Source organism: Paralichthys olivaceus, chromosome 3 (assembly GCF_024713975.1).
Source record: "Paralichthys olivaceus isolate ysfri-2021 chromosome 3, ASM2471397v2, whole genome shotgun sequence".
NCBI classification, from domain to species: Eukaryota; Metazoa; Chordata; class Actinopteri; order Pleuronectiformes; family Paralichthyidae; genus Paralichthys; species Paralichthys olivaceus.
Window position 1 is genome coordinate 15,183,658 of NC_091095.1, and position 23,539 is coordinate 15,207,196.

Sequence of the window (23,539 nt, forward strand, 5' to 3'; positions counted from 1 at the left end):
TTCAGGTCTTGATGGTTTTGGTTTGGGCGATGATAACTCCAGACCTGTGGTCAAGCTACTGTGGAGCCAAACCCAGCTCCAGTCCACTCTGTCAGTCACTCACTCATATAATCGCTCCTAAAGACCTTGTGCCAGTGGAGTCGACACACTCCAGGGCTGAGGCTACGAGCTTCCATAAACACCTCGCATGCAGCCATCTTGTGGTGTTTTCCCTCGCCTGTCACATCACCTTGTACCGGGGAGCTCCGCAGCGTCTGCGAGCATGCACACGTGTGAGCGTGTGGTCGTGCGGTTGTGTGTGTGTGCAGCATACGTGAGTGTTTTGTGACCACAGTAAGTCGGTCCACTTGTCAGCTTTTAAAACAAGAACCACCGGCTGAAGCCCACAACTCTGCACGCAGGGCGGAGGGAGATAGGGAGGCTACATTCACAGCTGTAATTTAGCAGGGAGAAAAAAGCCCCGGCTGGATGTTTTTACAGTTCTAAAGAGATTCCTCTTGTTGTGCCTTGTTTTTCCATTTCCACCATGATTCAAGTGGCTGTTGTTACTATTTTATAGGCCCATGGATCAACCCCGTAGGTGAAGGGGGGGGGGGGGGGGGGGGGGCTGCTAAAGGGTGCACACACATACACACACACATTCTTGTACGTCTATCTAGGTGAGGACCCTCATTGGCCTTATGCGTTCCCTAGACCCTTACCCTAACCATCACAACTAACTGCCTGGCTGGAATCCTTATTCGAACTCAAACATAAACTTAACTCTCTCCTCAACCAAGTCTAAACCAGCAAACAGCCCTTTGAAAAAGTGAGGACCGGCTGAAATGTCCTCACTTTCCAAAAATGTCCTCACTCTGTATGGCCTTCGCGTAAAATGGTTCTCACTAAGATATAAGTACAGGAACACACACACACACACAAACACACACACACACACACACACACACACACACACAATGCTGGCAGCATTTCTTCAAATGCTGCCAAGCCTCTGTGTGAGGTGTGTTTGAGTTTGTGTGTACGTGTGTGTGCAACCCTGCAACCCCATTGCATATGTACATATGTATATGTGTGTGTGTGTGTTTGTGTTGACTGTGGTAACAGTGGCTGCTGAGAACAGACAGAACCACCACTGGCAGCGAGCCGTTGGCAGGCGGCTGCTGCAGCAGCGAGGAAGGTGAGGGAGTTGATGAGCTTTCAAAAGGATTCCTGCATAGTTTAGCTTCTATTTGTTACAGAATTTGGACAGAACCTCTCTCACAGTCCGTATTACCATAACATTATCAGACTAATGCTGAAACATAACCACAATCTTCTTTCCATTATCTTGTCAGGTTGGGAGACTTGTGGTTTGGTCTCAAAGTGTAACCTAACTGTGACTGATTACCTGCACAACTCTGGAATTGTTCATCTGAAATAAGTAATCATGTTACTCTCGCTGCTTTTCATTAACATACGTTTTTGTTTCTCTCTAACCACAGTGCTTTAATGAAATGACACGCTCCGTCATCTGTTACACTGTGTACTCACTCTGGCTCCTGGTGATCAGAGGGCGTGTGGATGATCTCGTAACCCTCCTGCCTGAGGATGTCCAGCACGCTGTGGTTCCCCAGGAAGTGGCCTATCAGTAGACAAAACAAAAGTAGAACAAAGAACAAAGGTCATGACAGATTGAAACTATTTTTGGGGGGTCTCAGATTTAGTCTCTTTAAATAGTCTCATCTGTCCCTGCTGTCATTAACCTTTTCAATACCCTCACATGAGCGTATTAAGTATGTTTTTTATATATATGTCCTGGTTGTGTGATTGTTCTACTGGCTGTACACCAATTATCTTTATTGTCCCAGAAGGTCAATTTATATATATAATACAGGAATATTCCCTGTAAATTGGATTTGATGACTCTGGTGGTCACTTAACATTTTAATCTTTCTGTTTGCACCATCTTCACAAAAACACATATCTCTTCCAACAAGATTCAGGATTACACAATACATGAATGGGTGGCACAGTGCTAAAGTAGTTAGCAGTTGCCTTTCTATGTAAAGTTTGCATCTCCTCCCAATGTTTGTGTGGGTTTTCTCCAGGTACTCTGGCTTCCTCTCCCAGTCCAAAGGCATGCAGATTGACTAAAAGGAAACTCTGTATGTTGGACCTGCGATACTCTGGTGACTTGTTCAGAATGTAACCCACTAATGTCAGATGTGATTGGCTCCAGATAAACTCAAAACCATCAAAGAATAAGTAATATAGATAATCCGATGGACACTATAATATTCAGATTCTCTTTTCAGGAAGTGGCATGATGGAAGCACCGACAGAAGAATTATACTACACATGGTGTAAGGAGATTGTGGCAGTGACATTACTGCCATAGAGAGAAGAAAGTACGAGGATTGTGGAGGATCTGTAAGATAACAGGGCTCTTGAAATGTAAGTTCCATCATCATCCAGCAGAACCACTTGATGCTCTGTAATGACCCTGTATTGTCGGCACTCAACCTCCCGCCCGCCCTCCACCTCTTTCTACTTTTCCTTCACCTCCTACATGATTCTTTCAGACAACATCAAACATGCGGGCCCCAGCCCCACGCTGATGAAAGCCATTTTTTATTTCTCCCATCAGCTGATAATCCTGCACGTCACTCAACCCAGCAATAAGCTGTAATGTACCCTGACATCACACCCTGCTACACACACACACCCTGACAGCAGAGTTCACATTTGAAGTCACACATATACACAAACCTACACGTGCAAAGAATTTGCACACACACACACACGCAGGAATTCAAATGCTCACACACCTCTCCTGCAGCTTATTAACAACACGTTGACAATATTCAAGCCTCTTGCTTGCTTTTTTCTGTTGGGGGCCCTCTGCTTCCACTCAGCTCCTCACCCCTGCCAGTTTTATCATGATAATGTGCCTGATCATTCCTGAAAGTCAAAGAAAAAGGCACGCAGGGTTACACTTTCTTGGCAGCCCAGTTCAAAGGCTGCGCTGGGAGAGGCTGCGGAGTGAGAGGAGGCTTCTAACAACAGTGTCGGCAAGATCAGATGGGATTACACAGAGGGGAGAGTGTGAGGTTCTGACTGAGTAAAGGTGTGTGTGTGTCCATGTGTGTGCATTGTAATGCATGCAGACTAAATATCATCACAAGGGCAGAGGAGTTGACATATGTCTTTTAAGAAACCAAAGTACGACAATTGCTAGTGATCTGTTAGAGTTCAAACTAGATCCCTTAATGGTGAAAAAAATGAACAAAATGAAAAGGAGAAAACACATCAATGGATATTAATGCTGGTCAGTCAGTCCCATACTCTGATAATAAATATTCCTGCACAAATCACACAGATAGTCTGGAAATGTTCTGCAGGCCTGGGATAGTTATAGAGGATAAATGAAACATAATAACTGAGGAGATTTCTTTTTCCATTTGGCATCACAGACTGTAAAGATGGACGATGCCAAAGCATCTTAATCACCACCTGGTGGTCGACTGCAGTATTGGTCATAAATCCCAGCTCCTCAATATTATTATATGGGGCATGGGCCAATCAGAAAAGTCAAGGTAAACATCGAATAATTGTTTTGCAAAGATTGTTTCTTTCTTTGGCAAAGGGACGGTGCCACCAGGGTGTCACCACAACAGCCAGAAACAAACCACTCACATTTTATTAATCTTTAAACACGCACACACAAACTAAACTTAAAGGGGTTCAGCAGTTTCTGTCTAAGCTTCGCAGCTCAGTGTCTCTCCCAAGTGTCTCTGTGTCTCAGTCCTCTCTGCCTGTGTCTCTCTGAGGCAGCTCTTCTGCTGCCTTTTGTACCAGAGGCTCAATCAGCTAACAGCTCTCACCTGCACTGATTGATCCTCTGGTCCAGGTGAAGGGGCTCCTCCAGCCACCCTCACACTTCATTTTAGATCATTGATCTATCACACTGATGCATGTTCATTAGTTACTTGAGGCTCCATCACCTGATTGCTTCTGAGACACAGAATAGTGGGAAGAAGTGCAGACGTGTTGTGCATCTGTATAATCTGTGTCTGGCACCCTTTTCAGACTAATTCTTATTTCTGCGAAAATATGTAAAATTGTCCCACAATGCAAATGCATGTCCAATTCTACCTCTCTCCCCATTGGTAACATTCTTCTCTCCTTCTTTCATCGCTCTCTCCTGGGGCTTGAGTCAGCTCATTCAGCGACTGCATGCTGACAGATTCAACCACCCTCATATCTGTGTCAAGCAGCTATTTCATTAATATCTGGGGGAGAAGGAGAACACCTCTTGTGTGTTCACCGGGTGTGAGTTCAAGCTGACTGTCTGATGGGCTGACTTGATTTCCTACGCTCTGCTGTCACGAATAACACACACAGAGTGAGCAGAGTGTGTCTGTGTTTGTTTGTATGATAAAATTGCAGTTTTCCTTCCCCACATGGTTTTCATTTCTGAGACACACCTCCCATAAATCTAACATTCAGTAAACTTTCAATCTGCTGAGTTTTTTCTTTTCCGTATAAACTTCATTTGTTATTCCTCGGATCACTGTACAGTTGTTTGCAACACAAAAGTTAAAAAAACATTCATTATTCATTCATTAATCTACAACCGTGGTGTGTGCGTTGTTTGTTTCAGTGTATTTTTGTGGTTCATCCTAAGTGTGTGTGTGTGACAGAGGCTCGGTTGCAGTGTGTTTGTTTGTGGCGTATCCAGACAGTGTGGTGCTTCTGAAGCAGAGAGCCGTCCCAACAAACCGCTCAATTAGCAGGGATATAATGAGAGGTCACGCGACTCCTAATTGTGCCCCCTGCTGTGGAGCTCAGAGGCTGACTGCACAGGTTGTACACTGTAAAACATGCTGCTGCTGAGTGTAAAATTTGAATCTCCACCAGTAGGAGGTTATGCTGTTGTCTGCATTTTGTTGTTATTTGTTTTAAGGATTATGAAGAAAAAACATTCAAAACTGGTGCAGACCCGGATCAGGGCACGGACTTTCACTTTCTTTACAACAATTCAAAATGAAGCGTCTTTCAACATTTTGATCTTGATGAAATAAAAAATCAGGCATGTTTTGGAGACTGATATACAAGTGTGTAAAACCCAGATCAAGTGAATTTCAATGAGGTCTTATAAGGGGACTGTTGGGCACTCTGCCACACTTCCAATACCAGCCATTTAAATTACAACAGCAATCTATGACCTTTTTATGTGGACATGAATGTAATTTGAAAGCCTGTATAGTTTCCTTAGCAAAACAAGGGGTTTCATCATGAAGAAAGATACATTTAATTTGCGAAGTGTCCAAAGTCTTTCTACTATACTTTTCTTTATTCTAAAAGACCAAAATAGAAATTGGACCCCATGACTTTTGAATGTGACTGCCACTTAAGCTTATGAAAGAGAAATCACATTGTTATTACTGAGCCGTAATACTTATTGTTTCTTTTTTCAAAGTCCTCTGAGAGCTTTATCAGCACCATCTGCAAATTGTCTGGATGTTTTGCAGCTGTGAGCTGCTCCTCTTTTTCCATGATTAATGTTTTTATTATCATGCTCAGGCACTCAGAGCTCTTGGTTAAGGGTTAAGGGAAAAAGATTATGGTCTCATGGTTCAATACTTAAAAAGTTAAAAGTGGCTTGAAGAATTGGACTTGATGTCTTTACTTACTTATTAATGTTCGCGCTGAACTCACAGACCTAACCTCGATCTCCAATGTCAAAGTCCTGCTGCGTATTTCCCCTTTCCTCAACCCCAACAACATCCTCAAACCTCCAGCGCCTCAATCTGCTAAAATAAAAATGCCACTACCTATTTAACATAATCAAGCCGGCAATTGTGTTTTCATTCAGATGCATTTGGCACATATTCATATATGAGACAAGGTTTATTTGACTGTTCAGTTGAACGCTCAAACCATGTCTAAGTATCTGAGTGTACTTGATTATCATTTTCACAACCTGCATACAATTAATATGTAGAATTGAATCAGAGCGCAGCTTCAAACTTCATCATTATTTATATCTCAGTGATTCATCTAGCATGTGATCTATGGCTCACGCTGAGGCTACGACAGGAATAACATTACTTGTGGTCTTGTGGCTGTAAACCACTTTCACGCATCATCCATTTTGTTCCTGCCAGTCGGCCGTCATCACTCTAATAAAGCAGATAAGCCTTAAAAAATGTGATCCTTGAAAATAAAGTTAAATGGTTGTAAAAGAAAAACGTGATTTTTTGTAGCGTGCACTTCCTTATGGTGTGTTTCCCTTCCTATGGCTCCTGAGTTAATGACTCATTAATGACTCACCCCTGATTTCCACTCACAGTAGCAACATTCTGCACTCCACCTCTTCCTTTGTCCGTCTGTGTTTACTGTTGCCACCTCGTGTTTCTACCTCTTATCTTTCCAGACTTAATTATCATCCCTGGTTGTCTGGCTGTCACTGTGGTTATGTTTTCCATCATCTTCTTGTTTTTCCTCTCTTCTCTCTCCATGAAGTTGTTTGTGAGTGCATGTGGGTGTTGCAAAAAGAGGTGCTGCACCATGTCTCTCTGGTTGCCACCCATGCAGACTTGACTCCATCCATGTCGACACCTCTTTTCTCCCATCAATCTTTGGTCTGTACTCCTCCTTTCTTTCTTTTTTCTAGCCCCCTTTTCCCTCTCACCATCTCTTTCAAATTCTCCTCCTCATCCCTCCCTTGCTGTCTCTTTTCACTATTCATCTACCTCTGTTTCCGTCCCATTCTATATCCTCTTGGGACGACCCTCAACATGCAAAGAGAAGCTGACAGCAAAAAGAGAGGGGATAAATGGAAACACAGCAAGCATTTGGCATGGGAGATTGATCCAAAATTTTTAAAAGCGAAACACACAGGAAGATAATTATGTTATTTTTTCAGTTTTTGTAAAAACAAATGTGTTTGCAATTACACAGTGTAAACAATGGATCAGCTGATACGCACTAGTGGTTTGAAAAAAATCCCACATGGCCTGCGAGCAGACCACCTCATATGAGAATTGCAGAAACACTAAAAAGAGATTGTGAGAATAGAAGAGGGAGGAGATGACAACTTAGTGGTGGATTGAGTGAATAAAAACAGAGAGGAAGAAAGTAAAGGGGGGGTGGATACTGAGCAGCGGAGAAAGAGAGGGAGGGCAGACGGAGAGCGTGACCAGAGGGCGAGATGGTTTGCGTTGAAGTACAACCGGCAGGAATGCATGCTGGGTACTGTTGCTACATCGTGGACCAAACAAACACAAGCTGTTGCCTCTGAGCCAGTTGAACAACAGATGAAAGAGAGACGCAAGGATGAGGTAAAAAAAAAAAAAGGGGGGAGAGAGAGTGGAAGGGAGAGAGAGAGGGAGGATGCAGTGATGAGAGAAACCCATAAACAGGGAGGAAAAATACAAATCTAACCCACCACTTTATGGTTGACATGGGCGTGCTCCTCTTTAGATTTGTTTGGAAATATGCTCAAGACTGAGTGTGTACACAGGCTGAGATAATGGAGAAACGTCTACTCATCGCCATGTGTTTGTGAATGTGTACGAATAAGGGTGCATGTGTCCAACTGGTGACAAATTGAAGGAAAAACTAACATGTAGGGTGATGGACCACCAGGGACCATTAGCCTCAGCGCTCCTCTGCAGAGGTTCTGAACTCCACTGGAGTGATGAACCTCATCTGGTGTTTTGATGATGGTGATGATTGATCGTATAGATTTTTTTCTTAGCACTAAAAAGGACACACATGTGAAGTGGGGATTAACAGGGTATTTGTGTGCTTGAATACATTGTGTGCTTGAATACAATCGTCATTGGATACATTTGCTGTTACAATAGGTTTTTGGACACAAATCAATGGCTTGGAGTTAGAAGCCTGTTCGTGCGTAGCTGTAGCTTTGTAAGAGGGGGGTCATAGCAAATGGTCTGCTGAGTTGAAATCTAGTGACTGACAAACTGGCCAAAGTCTATGATTCTCAAGGCCCTTTCTGATGCAACACAACAACAGTATTTGTTTCACTGGACTCTGAAACCAATTATTTTCAACTGTCCACGGCATGCAATGAACGTTCAATGGAAGCAAAGCACAAAAACCCCCCAAAAAACTCAGACTACTTTGCTCTTAACCCAGCAGCCACCTTAGCGCAAACTAAGGGTGCCGGAGGCCATGTGCTGAACCCAATCGCCAGCACAGCACAAATGGTTTCTATCTGAAAGGGCCTCTACTCCATTTATCCATCCATTGTCTTTCACTTGTCAAGCCAAGTGGTATCCCAGATGTCCCTCTGGCTAGCCCCACGTTCCAACTGACTTTAGGGGGTCCCAAAGCATTCCCAGGCCAGATGGGATATGCAGTCCGTCCAGCAAGTTCTGCGTCTACCCTTGAGTCCTCCCGGTTTGGTGTTCCCGGTAAACCTCTAACGGAAGGCTTCCAGGAGGCGCCTGAACCTCCTCAACTGTCCAACAATTAAGGGTCTATACTCATCAATACCATTTAGTTACTACCATGCTGCATTCATCTCAATTTTATTCATATATTTAGGTTTTTCTTTTAGTCATCTGCTAATGTACCAGGTAGTGTGTGTGCCATGTGTCTACTGTATTTGTGTGTGTGTTTACACTATGTTTTATAGAGGAAAGTGTCTCCCTCATGTATCCTGCGTAGCACTGCCGCTCACCATATGAGTAATGCAGCAAAGATTTTAATAAGGCCAGCATCCCCGCTCCTTGCTGTGCATTTCCATTTACAGTTTTACAGAGCTGGGATCCCTTTATAAATCATCCAGAAGCCTTTGGATTAACAGAGTGGAGCTGCATGGGGATACATTGCCTCAGAAATAGTTGAACCATTGCCTTGAAAACAGAGAATCACTTTAAGTTCAAGTGTAAATCTAAAAAGGCACGATGGTCAATTCCACCTTTCAGCCCAGTTCAAGATTTGTAAAAAGGGAATCACAGCAACTTGGAGTCTTTCCTCTCACCCCTCCACATTTCTAAATCTCCATTATGACTTCACTTGCTATGCATGCAATACGACTTCCAAGTGTCTCCCTGCTCCGCTCTGAGGTGTTATGAGTGACAGCTGTCGCTGGGTTCATTCACTTCCAGGTTCTGGTCAAATACAGACATCAAGAGAATTGCAGGGGGGATCATATCCAGAGGCAGACGGCTGCATGTGGTGGACCTGACACCCATCCATGTCAGAAAAGGCTGGAGGGAGGGCTCACTGGTTTCAGTGTTATAAGCTTTAAAGTGATTCCCCACGTTTAAATATTTAGACTGCGTGAGCTCGTGCTGAAGTCCATAAAGCTCTCCTGGTGGGCAGAGAGAAAGTGGTGCAGTAGAGCTGGAATACAAAGATGCAAAGAAATGGAGACAGGAAGGGAGGTGAGCTGCACCTACAGTGAAGCTAACAGCATTAAGTGAAAATTGCCACCATTGTTTGTTTTTATTCCCGACAGATGTGGTCATCTCTCCTGCTGGGGACAAGGAGATTATAGGAAGCAGCTGGTCAAATGGAGGAGAAAGATGTCTTTCTCATGGACACTCACACGTAATGGAAGAAGCTGTGGTATCCTCACAGAGCTCTGTCTCACGGTCTTTATCTTTCCGTCAGTAAATATACTCTCCTGTATCCTTCAATTAAAGTTCAATCAAGCATTGAGTTTTCATTTGAGCAGGTAGAAAGGACTCACACATTTTCTTTTATTCCAAAGCTTATGCGCTCGCCAACACGTTTATATGATTATAATATTATATGATTTATGTGTTGAGTTAATGCATGACGTTGGCCGTACCCAACTCTTGGTGCTGGCGTGCTCGTCAAAACAAACAAATAACTATTAACTAACTATTAACTAGTAACTAATACAATTAAAAAGACAAAATACACAACCAGATGAACACACACCAGGTTCAGTAGCTGCATCTGCCTCTTCTCTCCAGGCTCATTTTGATAATTGATGTCAGACAGCACCTGATTTTGCATTAACATGAATTATTTGAGCACCTGCGCTAGAGTATTTGTTTAGACACAACTAAAGGCTACTCCCTTCGTGATTGCTTGAAAAGTTGAGCTCTGCTATAGACTGTAAATAAATATTGGACGACATGACTGCTCCCTTAAAGTGAAGTCAAAGGGTCTTGATCGCCACCTGGTGGCATGGCAGCAGTATATGCTGTAAATCCTCCCTCCATCATTTTACATCAAATAGGCTACATTTTCTCAAAGATGGAGTCTGTCATTTTATCACACTGATGAATGTCCAAGTGTTAGTTTTTCCAGGAAGTTTGTTTTAAATAGGTTTTCAATGTTAAAAAAATGGTGTACATCATAATGATTGACAGCTGGGAGTGACTTTTGAATGGCTTAGCATGTGTATCGGCAGGACATCGCTATACCACAGCTCCATCCCCCAATCACTATAGCGCAAACTGGCAGTGTTCACATCCAGGATATTTTGGTTTTATTTCTGGACAGTGGGAGGAAGTTGAGACGCGTCATTCATCTTTACATGCAGCTGCACGCAGCGTGAAATACGCAATGGAACCACAAAGCAGTCCGGCATGCAGCATATGACGTCATCCCGTTCAAACTGAATGAGCAGCGTTTCCGTTGAAGCCTCAGAAATGTGAACCCTGCATGAAAAAGAGTGCAATTTGTGAAACATATCAGTGTGTATGTGTTTTTTTTGTGATATTCGAGAGTAAATGTACGTATGTGCATGCTTGCGTTAATATGTGTTTATGTTTCTGAGGTGGTCCTGTGTGTGTGTGTGTGTGTGCTCTTGTACAGCTATCTTTGTGAGGGCCAGTTTGAGCCTACAACCCAGAGTGAGGACATTTTGGGAAAGTGAGGACATTTTGGCCAGTCCTCACTTTGTGACCCCCCTTTAAAGGTACAGTGTGTAGAATTGAGTCAAATGTTGAACTTGCATGTTGCAGCTGAACACCCCTCACCTCACCCTCCCCTTACAAACATGAATAAGAAACTGTTGCAGCCTTCAGTTGTCAAAAAAACTCAAAAGCTGTTTAGTTTGTCCAGTCTGGACTAATGTAAAAAACATGGCGGCCTCCATAGAGAAGACTTCCTTGATGTAAATATAAAGTATTTGAATATAAAGGGCCTTTTCTGGGGTAAAGAAAACTACAATTCATACAATTTAGATGAAACGAACTAGTGTAAACATCATGAGAATTATTCTACATTACATTTCTGCCAATAGTTCCCTTTCACCTAAATCTTACACACTGGACCTTTCAGGGTTTGGGTTAGAATTAAGTTTAGGGTTAGGGTCAAGCATTTAGTTTGGATGGTTAGGGAATGTATTATGCCAATGAGTGTCTTCACTAAGACAACAGTACAAACATGTGTGTGGTACAGATATTACTCATGTTGTGGGGACATAAATCTGTTAACATACACATTATGGGGACTTGTCTTCCTTATGGGGACAACAAGCAAGTGCCAATAATGTAAATCATTAAACCTTTAATGGGAATATGTGTTTAAGGTTAAAGTTAGGTTTAAGTTAAGGGTAGAGTAAGGGTGGCACTTACTATGGTTAAGGTTAGAGTACATCTCCAAGAAATAAACTTAAGTAATGTCCTCTGAAGTCATAGAGAAAGAAGAAATGTGTGTGTGTGTGTGTGTGTGTGTGTGTGTGTGTGCTGGCTGTAACTAGCGTTTTCCAGCAGTGGTTTCTCAGGACCCAGACAGCAGCTGGTTTTCATTCTTACCATTTAATCTGCACTTTATTTACACCTGGGACAACAGGTGAATGAAATTAACTACCACACAGGAAACGCAGCACCAAGAAGTGAACCTTTGTGTTCTTGTATTCTCCGCTCCACATACTTTTTGCTGTGAGCTCAGAGGATCAAAGCGAGTAGGACTAAAGCATCCATGTGTTTATGACATGTAGAATTAAGCTATTGGCTCTAAATAAGCTATGAGATGTTCTAATGAAGTGTGTAATCCTTGAACAAGCTAACAGTCTACACTGGTTTCATTAAAGCAGGGAACATGTCCAGTTTAGCTAAGAGTTACCATAAGACGCTGCCCATGTAAACTCACAGTTACATTTTGCACATTTACAAAACAACATGAGTGCACATGGGCATCACATTAGTGCTAATGCTGTGGCTACAGTATTTAAGGGGGATGCGTGATACCCTAAATAAGCTTATGGGGCTCAGAAACTAAAAACTTGAAACTTTATTGTAAGTAGTAAAAATATGTAACCTGGGTAAAGCAGATATCTAACTTATGTAAGAAAGTCATGAACACAGCTACAGCATAAATTAAAAAAAATCTATCAATCATAATACAAAGCTAACTGGCACTTTAAAGTTAAACGTATTGAGTTTTCTGGTATTTAATGACGTTTTTCAAATTTTTTTAAAGATTAAAAACAGCACATTTTATTTGCATTAGAGTTTAAAGTGATTTGTATATAGTCTACAATATATGCACAGGGCATTCAAATTTGAAAATGTTTATTTGCATGGCAAATACAATAAACTGGAAAGTTTTCAATCTCAAATACTTTTAAACAATGAAACAAAGTGTTGTTGGTCTGAGATGCAGCCTGCTTGATTTAAACGATTACAACAACAGATTGTCAAGATGATTTATGTTTGTTTTGTGGACAAATTGTACAAGCATATATGCCGATGGAAAAACTTTTTAAGCAGCAAGAACATTTGGATATTTGTTGGTTTTCCGTTACTTGAGTGAAACTTTTTCTTTTTTGTACATGGAAAACAGGACATTCATGAATGTACAAGCAGGCATATGCATATGTGTGACAACGTGCACTGCAGAAAAAGACATATCACCTTAATGGACAGTGAGACCGAATGGAAGTGGAGCTACGGGATCAAGGAACTGAATCTTACACAATGAGACACATGACTGCAGCAATAAAGGCCAAACCACACTCCTGTTAAATATAAATCTGAATGCGTGCTAAGCTCAAACTGTCATTTGGAAAGCACTAATAATATCTCTAAATCTCTTCCTCTCTATCTGTCTTATCCACCAAGCAGAGCTCCACACATGACGCACACATGGTATCTCCGTCACTTCGTAAAACGCTCTGTGCGAAAGGGAGGACAGCACGAGGTGGAGGAGACGCTGCAGCGAGGGATGGCGTCAGTTTAATAAATGTGAGACAGCACCAGATGGAGAGGACAAATTGAGAAGACCAGAAAAGATAGCGGCGTAAAAAACAGACCGACTGCGTGGAGGGTAGGAAAGTAAAGACAGAAAGACAGACACAGACAGACAGACAGGGAAAAGGGCTGAGAAAGGCAGATATGCACTAAGAGGAAGAGCCACAGAGACAAAGTGACATGCACGCCAGGCAGACTCTCTCCCTCAGTCATCACTTCAACACCACAACACCACAAGCGACTGAAAAACACATGGTCCCGCTCTGCCTGCACAATGATGCTATTATAGGCCTGCGCTGTTTAACATGCGCTCAAAAATCAACTTTCGCCAAACGGATCCAAAGTGGCTCCGACTTGAAAAACAAACAATGCTACATGTGTATCTTTTGACAGTAACTGCTCTTTTTGGCGATAAATATCTATCCAGATCATCTGACTTTGTGTCGCAAACATACATAAACACACGTGTAAGTGTGTACGTGTGTGAAGTGGTGTCTAGGCCGTGGCAGCAGGAGGAAATTCCATGGGATGTTTTCAATAAGAGCGGGCAGCGGCTGCCAGAGAACTGGCAAATGAAAACCTGCTGAAGCACACCACAGAGCTCCAGCAGCACGCTGCCTCACCCTCACAGCGATCCCCCCCACCCTACAGAAAAAATGATCATTTGCTTGTTTGTAAAAGTGACTGTATGTTAATTTGTTTGCGTGTGACTGGGAGCGATGGCGACAGAGTATTAAAATATTGGCGAATGAGTGAGCGATTAAGGATTGTGTTTAGAACAGAGCGATACATGTGCGGACAGCGTGTCTGCCAGCTCACTGCCGGTGCTGCTGTGTCGTTTTGTCCGAGGGGGAAATTGTGATGCGTTCACTTGGCCTCACTACGACTACGTCATGCTACGGTGGATGTCTGTGATTGGTCCCCATTACATAATACTGATAGTAATCGTGAACAGCAGTGACCACAGTTACCACAGTTTCAAGGAGAAGGATGAGACACCGTTAGGACATAAAGGGAAAGAGAATGGAAAAGCTGAATTTCTTTTTTGATAAATATTCATTTAGCGACAAAGCTTTAACTCAGTTCAGACAAAAATGATATTTTCCAAATTTCCAAACTTTCCTCTACGCTAACTAGCTACTGGCTGCAGTGTTGTACACGTCAAATGTAAATATCAAATCTCTCAAAGATGGTGTCATTTTTGTTGTGCTTCTTCCATTGTGTTTCTTCCAAGTTTTTTTTTAAAATTCAGTTATTTGTCATCATTGACAGCTGAGACTGACTCGCCATTGGTCCAGTGCATGTATCAGCAGGACCTTGATAGGCTCAATACCCCGATCGCTATTGTGCAGACTTTGGCTCCAAATCACGTTATTATCGTTCCAACATTTCAGCTTCCTGTCTGGTCAGTGGGGTGGAGACGTGTCGTTCATCTTTATATATGGTCCAAACAACCATGACCTGCTGCTACTAGAAACAAGTGATCAACCATCAGACTGAATAATGTATTACAGTTTTGGGCCTAAGATTATAAATCAAAATAAGGACTACAGTATGTGAGACTAAAAACTGCTAATAACTGAAAGTTGCTGCCGGTGACCCCTTAAGTCATTTGATACAATGCCATTTTAAAAAGTACTAAATCTGGGAGTTAATGAGGAAATGCAGACTTACAGTAATATAAACTCAGTGCTTGATAATTCAACTGCTCAGAATGTATTCTGAATTACTGACTGGAATATGACTGTTGACTGAGTTGCTGCTGCAGACCTTTGAAATGTTCGCTCAGCAGCCAGCTCCTGTGAGAGGGTAATACTGCTCAGTCAGTCTCTTTTATACTGTCTGGAGTAATTAAATTATGCCTGCTGGAGCTCATTTAGCCTATACCTCTGTAATTCGTAATAATAACCTGTGGTGAAAGTGAAGGAAAAACTCTGTAACAACACGTGTGTACATGCACATGTGCAGGATGAAGGAAAAGAAAGGGGGCAGAGAAAAAGAGAATGAAACGGTTTTAGCGAGGACAAAATCATACATTTTAGTACATAAAAGTACTTATGCTTCAGGAAGGTGTAGGTGTGCACTGAGAGGAAAGGGGGAGGCTGGTAAGTAAGGTGCTGAGCTGAGCAGAGATGGATTTCCTGCCTGAACCACTTTATACACACGTCGTATAGTTTAATTAGCCTGTGAAAAAACTCCTGGATTGGAATATGACGTCGGTAACTCTTGAGGGCCTTGACCTGATCGCTGCCCTGGCTCTTTCCCGACAGTCCTGTTTTCCTTCTGCGCGCTGGACAGGGTTCAGAATGGAAATGAGGGCTCCAAAGCATAGCAGCTTGAGTGGCCTTTAATATTTAGCTGTTGTGTGGAAAGTAATGCAACCTGATAAACACAAAAACAGCCACCTGACGTAAACATGAAAGGACACACACACACAGATGGTTACAGTCACAGAGCGACTATGATTCTGTCAGGCTCAGCGCAAGGATCCAAAAAAGTTCCCCATTCCCACATTATGCATATTCCATTTTAAAATTCATGAGAATAAGCGGTATATCTACGAGCCCACTGCCTGCACTCACACATGTCACTTTAATGTGATTTGTGAGATCTGACCATAAAGATTGTATTTTATATGATCACATTATTATACGCCCACATTTGGCCTGGAAATGGCTGTAATACATCTCCCTGAGCTGTATTTACTTTAAAATATGTCTGGATAGTCTTAACGCTCACACTTTCTGTCCTGTTTTATTCTTCTTCATTACTCAAAGTGTGCACTGTTGTTAGATTATAATCACGCTCATTGTACAACGCAGGCAAAGAAAACCTTGACGAGTAGCACACAGTCAGATTTCTGGGAGTCCAGTCCGTCACTTAATCCAACCTGGCATCACTGCATGATAAAATTTCATGCTTCGTTATGACCAATGAGAAACTGGGACCAGTGGGGACAGTTACAGGACTGTAAAGACATGAGTCAGCGTCCTTAAGACAGAAATAAGAGAAGGGGGAAAGAGTCTGTGATTACAGCATGTGAGAGACTTCATTAAACCTGATTTATTAATCCTTGAGTGTCTTGTTTTTGATAAATCTGCATCTAGAGACATGTAGCATTAATCAGAACAGCATCTTGCTTTTTTTTTAATCAGAGACACAATTTAAGTGTAACTTATGAAGTGCATGCCTTCATTTAATGTGTATGTCTTTGCAGGTGTATAGAAACTAATGGGAAGCAACATGATAAATTATGTTAGACAGATGTTAATCCAACTAGCACAACAACAGTTCGGGAGGAACAAATTTGTTCTAAGAAATAACCTGTATTTTAGATTATAGACAGAGTTTTAGTTAAATTCCAGACTCTGGCTCCAAATGTGCAAGTTGGCAGCGTTAGAATCCAGGATAATTTGGCTTCATAGTGAAAGGAGGTGGAGAAGCTTTGTCAATCTTTATTTACATTAAGAGATGGGACCTCTCACTCATTGACTAAACAAATGAGTGAGCCAGCTAAACTTTGTTTGTTTGGGAAAGATGAAAACAAAAAATCACGAATTGACTCTATTTTCATGGTTTTACAACAAATCTGAAAGAAAAAATAAGAGTTACATGAAAATAAATGTGAAATTAGAATCAGCAGAGAATACTGATTAAATGATGGCGATTTAAAATGCTGATGTGCTGGTGTGGAGGCCCCTAACAGCTCCCCACTGGTATGTGCTCAAGTACTGCATGCATGATTAAGTATGAATCGGGGTATAAGCATGTGTGTGTGCATGTGTTTATGCATGCAGCGGGCCTATAACTGTAATGGTTCCTATCACTTCACACTCGCTGTCAGTTCCCTCTCACACAAGGCCGCAGCCTGTAGGTGACCTGACACATATGTTCACCTCCCGTCTATCCAGGCCAGGTTGGACACACAGCGAAGCAAACACACAGCTGCTGTGTGAAGGGCAAACGTTTAAAGGAGGCCAGAATGGAGAACATGAGGCTGCATGAGAACAGATTTTAATGGTGAAATGTCTCATGACGTTAAATCAGTCATTGCTGGTTCACTTCAAATTCTACCAATGAGTGGAGGAATCTGTATTTCCGTTTTCTTGACAATAAACTGCTGATTCAGTCGACTTCAAACTTGGTGGGTGTGTTGCTCACGACATGAAAAAATGCAACATTGACTGTGAAGGTTTTTGGACTAACAGAAAATGGTGAAATGACACTATGAGGCCACAGCAGCACCATCACAATCTACAGAGCATACACAAAGACATGACAGGAGTTAATCTAAGAACAACATGCATTTATTTATGTGACCAAACTCAAAAATTATGGTTAATTTCCCATTATGTAGAAACCTGATGTTTGCTTTGCCTTTTCCTGTATGCATTAATATGATGTCATCATTTTCTTTTCCTTTATGTAGTTCGCTTTGACTGTTGGCAGCTCACATTTGAGATATTTTATGATGGAAATGTGAACATGCCAGAAGATCAACTGTGCTTTTGTTGCAAAGCCAAACCTGGAGGATATATGCAGCAGCGTTGGGTTTTGGAGATCTCCCATCACGGTGATCTACTCCTCATACTCCAGATGCAGTGTTAGCTCCGGGGAACAACATCACCTGAAGTCGCACTATTGAGCTATGTAAACACTCTGGTTTGTACTTAAACATTAAATGAATAGGTTTGACTTTATCAATGCTATAAAATGAAATACAATGTGTGAGGTATTCACTGCCATATGATGAGTTTTCTCCAGCATTGTAAGAGGACACAACTTTGTCATGGCTGGTATAGTGCTCACCCACTGAAGTGTTGCTTCCAGCGTGAAACTGTTTGGATGATGCATTCTAGAAATCCCGAAGCTGGATTAATACAGTCCATGCCCATGATGACTGAGCTCTCATTTTCCAGTACAGCGCTGCATCAAAGTTTTAACTTGGCTTCATTTGGAAACAAATCATACAGATGCTGCCCTGCAAATAATTAAATATAGCAAAATATAATAATAACAAAGTTAGCACCTCTTAAAACTAATTGTATTTGTAACTGTATTTACAATATGTTTTTGACAAAAGCAAAAAACAATTGTATAATAGGAAACATGGCTGTTTTTTACTCTGTCTAAAAAAAGCCTTTTTTAGCCTGAGGAGTTGGATTGGATTGCCTTTCTGGGGTTCTCCCTTTTTTCACTGTTCTATAAACACAGCGTGTAACAGGAGAAAGTCCTTATTGCTTCACCTATGTCCGTTTTACTGAAGCGTCCATTTGTTTAAGTGTTATTGCACAAATTCATACAATCATAACATCTGTAAATCCCAAGCACAAAGAGAGGAGGGAGCAAAAAAAAATGGTCAGAGGAAGGAACCAGGCATTGGGCATTAATCATACACTGTGGCACACTCACTTGCGTGCACTCTCTTCCCACACACTCAAACACACGCACCCTAGAGGCGGTACCACCCATTTTCAGATGCACAGACTGCAGACACACAGTTGTACAGTAAACAGACACACAGACACCCACCCACCACCTGTTTTTGTGGGCAAACACACTTGCACGTGTGCATATTTTGATACACACACACAGTTCCCTCAGGACACACTACACCGTTCAGGAAACATTAGCAGCATTAGCCAGGAATGCTAATTGAAACAAACAGCTCATGGTTTCTTTATTTCTGAGGTGGGAACTGGCTGTAATTGAGACTTCTGTGCATGTTTGTGTGTGTTTGTGTGTGTGTGTATTTGTGTGTGTGTGTGTGTGTGTGTATATGTGTGTATGTGTGTGTTTTCTTTCATGCCAGAGATCTGGGAACCATTGTGCACTATTATTGTCCTGCTTTTTCTCCAGTTTTGCTTTAAAACACAAGAGTGAGCAAATTGTTCACTATAAACACACATTAGTCCTGACAGAATTACAACGAAAAACATGCAAACACACAGTCTCAGCTCCAATCCGTATGTGTTTGAAAAGACCTAGTTTAATGCATCATGGAGAAACAGGCCAGAGTAGCTGTAAAAAGATAGACGACGTGTTTCCACTTTCTCCTGCTATCAAGAATTGAAGCCAAAATATCCCTGATATACCAAGGCTGTTTACACATTTTGTCTGTGAGTCTGTGCAGTATTGATCAGGGATGAAGATGCTGTAGCGAGGTCTTTCCAACACACCCGTTCAACTTATTGCCAGTCTCAGGATTGATATTCTCAGCTGTCAATCATGATGTTTTTCCTTAATAATTAATTAAAGATAAAAATACCAACAACACATGTAACATAGGCTAACAGTGTGATAAGAACTAAACCTGAAATGACAGAATCCATTATTAAGAAAAATGTATTTGCCATATGAATGATTTTTTATTTTGGTCCAAGGCCAATCCATTAACATGGATGAGGTGGGGTCTATAACCTATACTGTAGCTAGCCACCAGGTGGTGATCAAAACACTTTGTCTTTGCTTTTGCGGAACTGTCATGTCCATCTTTTTATACAGTCTAGTGGACTGGAGTAAGGGAACCATTTTCAAACCAGAGGGTCAAAGGTCAGCTATCAGAATCTACAACATTACTTTTGCAGGATTTCAGACTCCCTTACCTGCACCAAAAGCAAAAAAGTACGTCTTGTCGGGGTTCCTCTGCAGCAGCGCTGACACACGGCGAGCCATTCGCTCGTTGCGTTTGTAGATGAGCTCCTGGCGGAAGTAGCTGTCGATCTGCTGGGCTGTCGTGCGGTCATGAGCAGGCAGAGAGCTGTTGATGAAGTGGGGCAGCTGAGAGAGAGAAAGATATAGAATATTAGAATTTAAAAACCTTTGTGGTGAAAGATAATAACTTAGGCCTACAACACACAAAAAGAAAGCATTCGAAGAAAATGAAATGGAAAAAAGAAGAGGACTGAATTGGGGTGTTGACAACCTAGCACATGAATGTGCTTGAGTGGGCGTGAGACCTGGAATCCAGGCTTGACAGTAAATGACAAATGCAAATGTCAGCTCAACAGACTGGTATTTTGATTGTAAATGGACTGTAGTTAAGAAATGTTCTCGTCTCATTAACCACACAAAGCGCTTTGCATAGTGCAGCCACATTCACCCACACAATGACTGCACAACTGTTTATATGTGTGAAGGCAAATCCACATGCACGTGTATATTCATGAATGTGTGTGTGTGTTTAACTGTGTGTTTAATTGCTGTTTGAATTATTAAGAGTCAGACAGTGCAGAGAGGCCACACTGGCTCTGTTCCCCTCTTGGCTGCATCAGTCGATTCAACAGGCTGTTAATCTGTGAGGAAGAGTGGGGGTCCACTGTGTGGTAGCAGGGGTTTTACATCAAGGTCTTGGCTTTTTAACTCAGGAACACACCAAAACACACATCTGTCTCTTTCTCTAACAGAAATGTAATTTCCTCTTAAAGTATCAGTGTACATGTATTTAACATTTTTGGCTCTTTCTCTTGATGTATATGCAGTAAAATATGAATTATTGGAGGACGGTAAAAATCCCATTTAAACAATCTGCATGTTCCCCCAGTTCTTGATGTTTTAGCTGCTGTAATAAACGAGTCTGTTCTTAACTAGCGCACTTTGGTTTGTGGTGCCAAAATAATTTTCCACATTTTATGAAGTGTTGAACTTTTTTCTTATTTGAAAGTTGTAGCCCATTAGCCCCTTTTCAGTCGACTAAGCTACAGGGCCCGAGGATGGCAATGTCAGTGTATTTGTCTGATGGCTGATAGCACGTCGGACTGCTTTCACCTTTATTTGAACATTTTAGCCGTTATCTGGACTGTGAACCTCTGCCTGCCCCCGACTCTTTTGCTTGTTTGGACTGCTTGCTTGCTGGTTTTGGACTTTGGCCTGTCTCACCTTCCAGTAAGTCTTGTCCTTTGGTTGTTTTATTTAACTACTAAAGCTCAACTCTGGTCTCCTGCATTTGTTCCCATGTCTTTGGTCGCACCCAGTTTGGAAAAAAAACCCACCTCACTAGCATCCCTGCTTCTGTCCTGGCATGTTAGCTTCCTTTGTTTGTCTTTTTTGTCCAACCAAGAGGACACCGCCAACCTGAGGACACCCAGCCTGCCTCCAGAGTTAGAAAAAATGAAATGATGGAGTTCGGAAAAACGTTTTTTAGTTTGTTTCCTAATGTGTGCGGCAAATGTTCAATACGTGTTTAATCTGGAATTGTGTCTGAGCGTGACAAGAACAGTTATGCGTTGACACAACAGTAAAACAGCTGTAAACGGTGCATAAATCAGTATATGTGTGAGGTATCTGGATGCTCAGTAAATGGGGGGATTTATTGTACCACATGTGAACAAGGTGCTGCTCTCCAGCAGTTATCCACAATCTGTATCTGACACATTTTGTTCCCTGCAGCGCTCGTCCTGCTGTCCGACTCACATGGTGGTTTGAATGTTCTGATTCAAACCTACTCTGGATGTTTAGCTCTGTCGTTTGTGATGTGGACAAAAGGCAAACTCTAATGTCAGGTGAATGAAAGGAAACATCTGGCAGTTGAGTGGCCTTATGGGTAATGTAGGTGCTGTTTTCAAAAGGGAAAATGATTTGAATAATTTGAGACACTATCTGTGGTTTTGCTGCTTCGATTTTGACTTGACAGTGTTGGGTTCAATGTTTATTAGCTGGCAGGCACTTTTACCCTCACATTAGATTCAGTTAGATAATATTAGTGGGCAAGATGGTGACATTTAGCCAGGAAATATACTGTAGTTGTGGGATTGGTTAACCCAGCTAGGGGATGGTTCAGTTGTCGACTTTGTCATGTTTCCTATAAAAATGCATTGTGGCCTGAAATACATAATTAGCTCCACCGCCGAGGTTATGACTTCATTGCTGTTTGTCTGTTAGCAGGATTACACCATAACAACTGAACCGATTTTTCATTAAAACTTAGAGGAAGCTGGGCATGAGCCAGGGAAGAATCCATTAACTATTGGAGCAGATTCAATTAAGGGGCTGATCCAGGAATTTCTTTTCACTTTCTTGAACATTGTGGGAAAGGGCTATTTCAACATTTTTGTGAATTAGTCAAGAAATAATGCTGATGAAAAACCACATATTGGCTTCGATATGTAGTGTGTTGACTGAGGTAATATATGTAATAGGTGCCATTCTAGTTTTTGGATGTCTTTTTTTCTGTGTTTAGGATGTTCTGGTCTTAATTTAAAATGATGTGTGTGGATCTACTGTGTGAGCATTAACTTGTGCTTCTTTATTCATGAACCAAATGTAATCTATAGTCATTTAAATTACATATATATTATTAGAAATTATTTGAACAACACAAATTATGACACAAAGTAAAAATGTAAACCTGAGAGAAAGAATCCAGATTTTAGATGCTTCCTGTCACAATTAATCTTTACTTACATTTGGTAATGTATTGGTAACAGGTTAATAGCTGTTAATTTCAGCACCTGAGCTCCTAATCGTTTATGATTATAAAGCAGATTACATCTCACTGAACTGCTTCTAAATGCAGCAACTGTGTGGGAAAAGAGCCAGATGCACGTAGATATCTGCAGCCTGAAGCCTTGCATTGTCTGTGTTTCTTCTGCAGCTTAGTCCAAATTGACAGACCTTCATCCTCAATATGAGTTAAAGAGTGCAAGAGGTGAGGAAGGAGTGCTGCATCACTGCTTTGATGAGTGAGGAGCGCACAAGTGTTTTGTGACGGGAAGAAAAAAGAGTTAGGTCGCAGAGGGGTCAAGGTCGGAGTGTAGCGGTAAATGTAGATAAGTTATCACAGGAAAGCCCATAAGCTGCTCTCTATCCCAACCTGCACAGGAAATGTGGAATGACAGCAAGATATTTCCTCCCTTACTACCTCTTTGCACTTGTTTACTTAATCGCCAGAAATCTTCTATTCTTTCTCTCTGATTTGGCTGCTTTAACTTCTTCTTTTTTTCTTACCTTCTTTCCTTTTCCTACTCCCCTTTTCTTTTGCAATTACATGTTCTATTTTATTTCCATTTCCTTCCTTTTCCTTAGCATCTAACCATAGAAACACCAAGGATTTACTACATGTGAGAACTGTGGGAACAGTCAATCATCAGAATAATACAGTCCTGAGCTTAACTTTTACAAATTTGCTTTTAAATATTGTGCAAGCCATGTCAAGTACACTGCCAAAATGTTTGTAGGTAACTTTTCTTTACAGTTTTTTTTCTTATATTTTATATCAAATGATTGCTTTTACTTTCTTTCTTTTCTATCCATCTTCTTTCTTCTGTTTCATTTTGATGTTGTGTCCAAGATGCATTTGGGACCAGATGAGTGTTGAAATATATTAACCTGTCTTGCACAATTCTGCCGGG

General features: G+C 41.6%; 1 protein-coding gene across 1 annotated transcript in view; it reads right to left on the reverse strand.

Annotated features, from left to right (window-relative positions):
• trabd2b (TraB domain containing 2B) overlaps positions 1-23,539 on the reverse strand; it is a 72,894-nt gene that overhangs the window by 2,511 nt on the left and 46,844 nt on the right. The window contains exons 5-6 of the mRNA XM_020080525.2: positions 19,796-19,970; positions 1,531-1,621 (exon numbers count right to left, since the gene is read on the reverse strand). Of these exons, the coding sequence (XP_019936084.1) occupies positions 1,531-1,621; positions 19,796-19,970 (266 nt within the window). The remainder of the gene's footprint in view (positions 1-1,530; positions 1,622-19,795; positions 19,971-23,539) is intronic.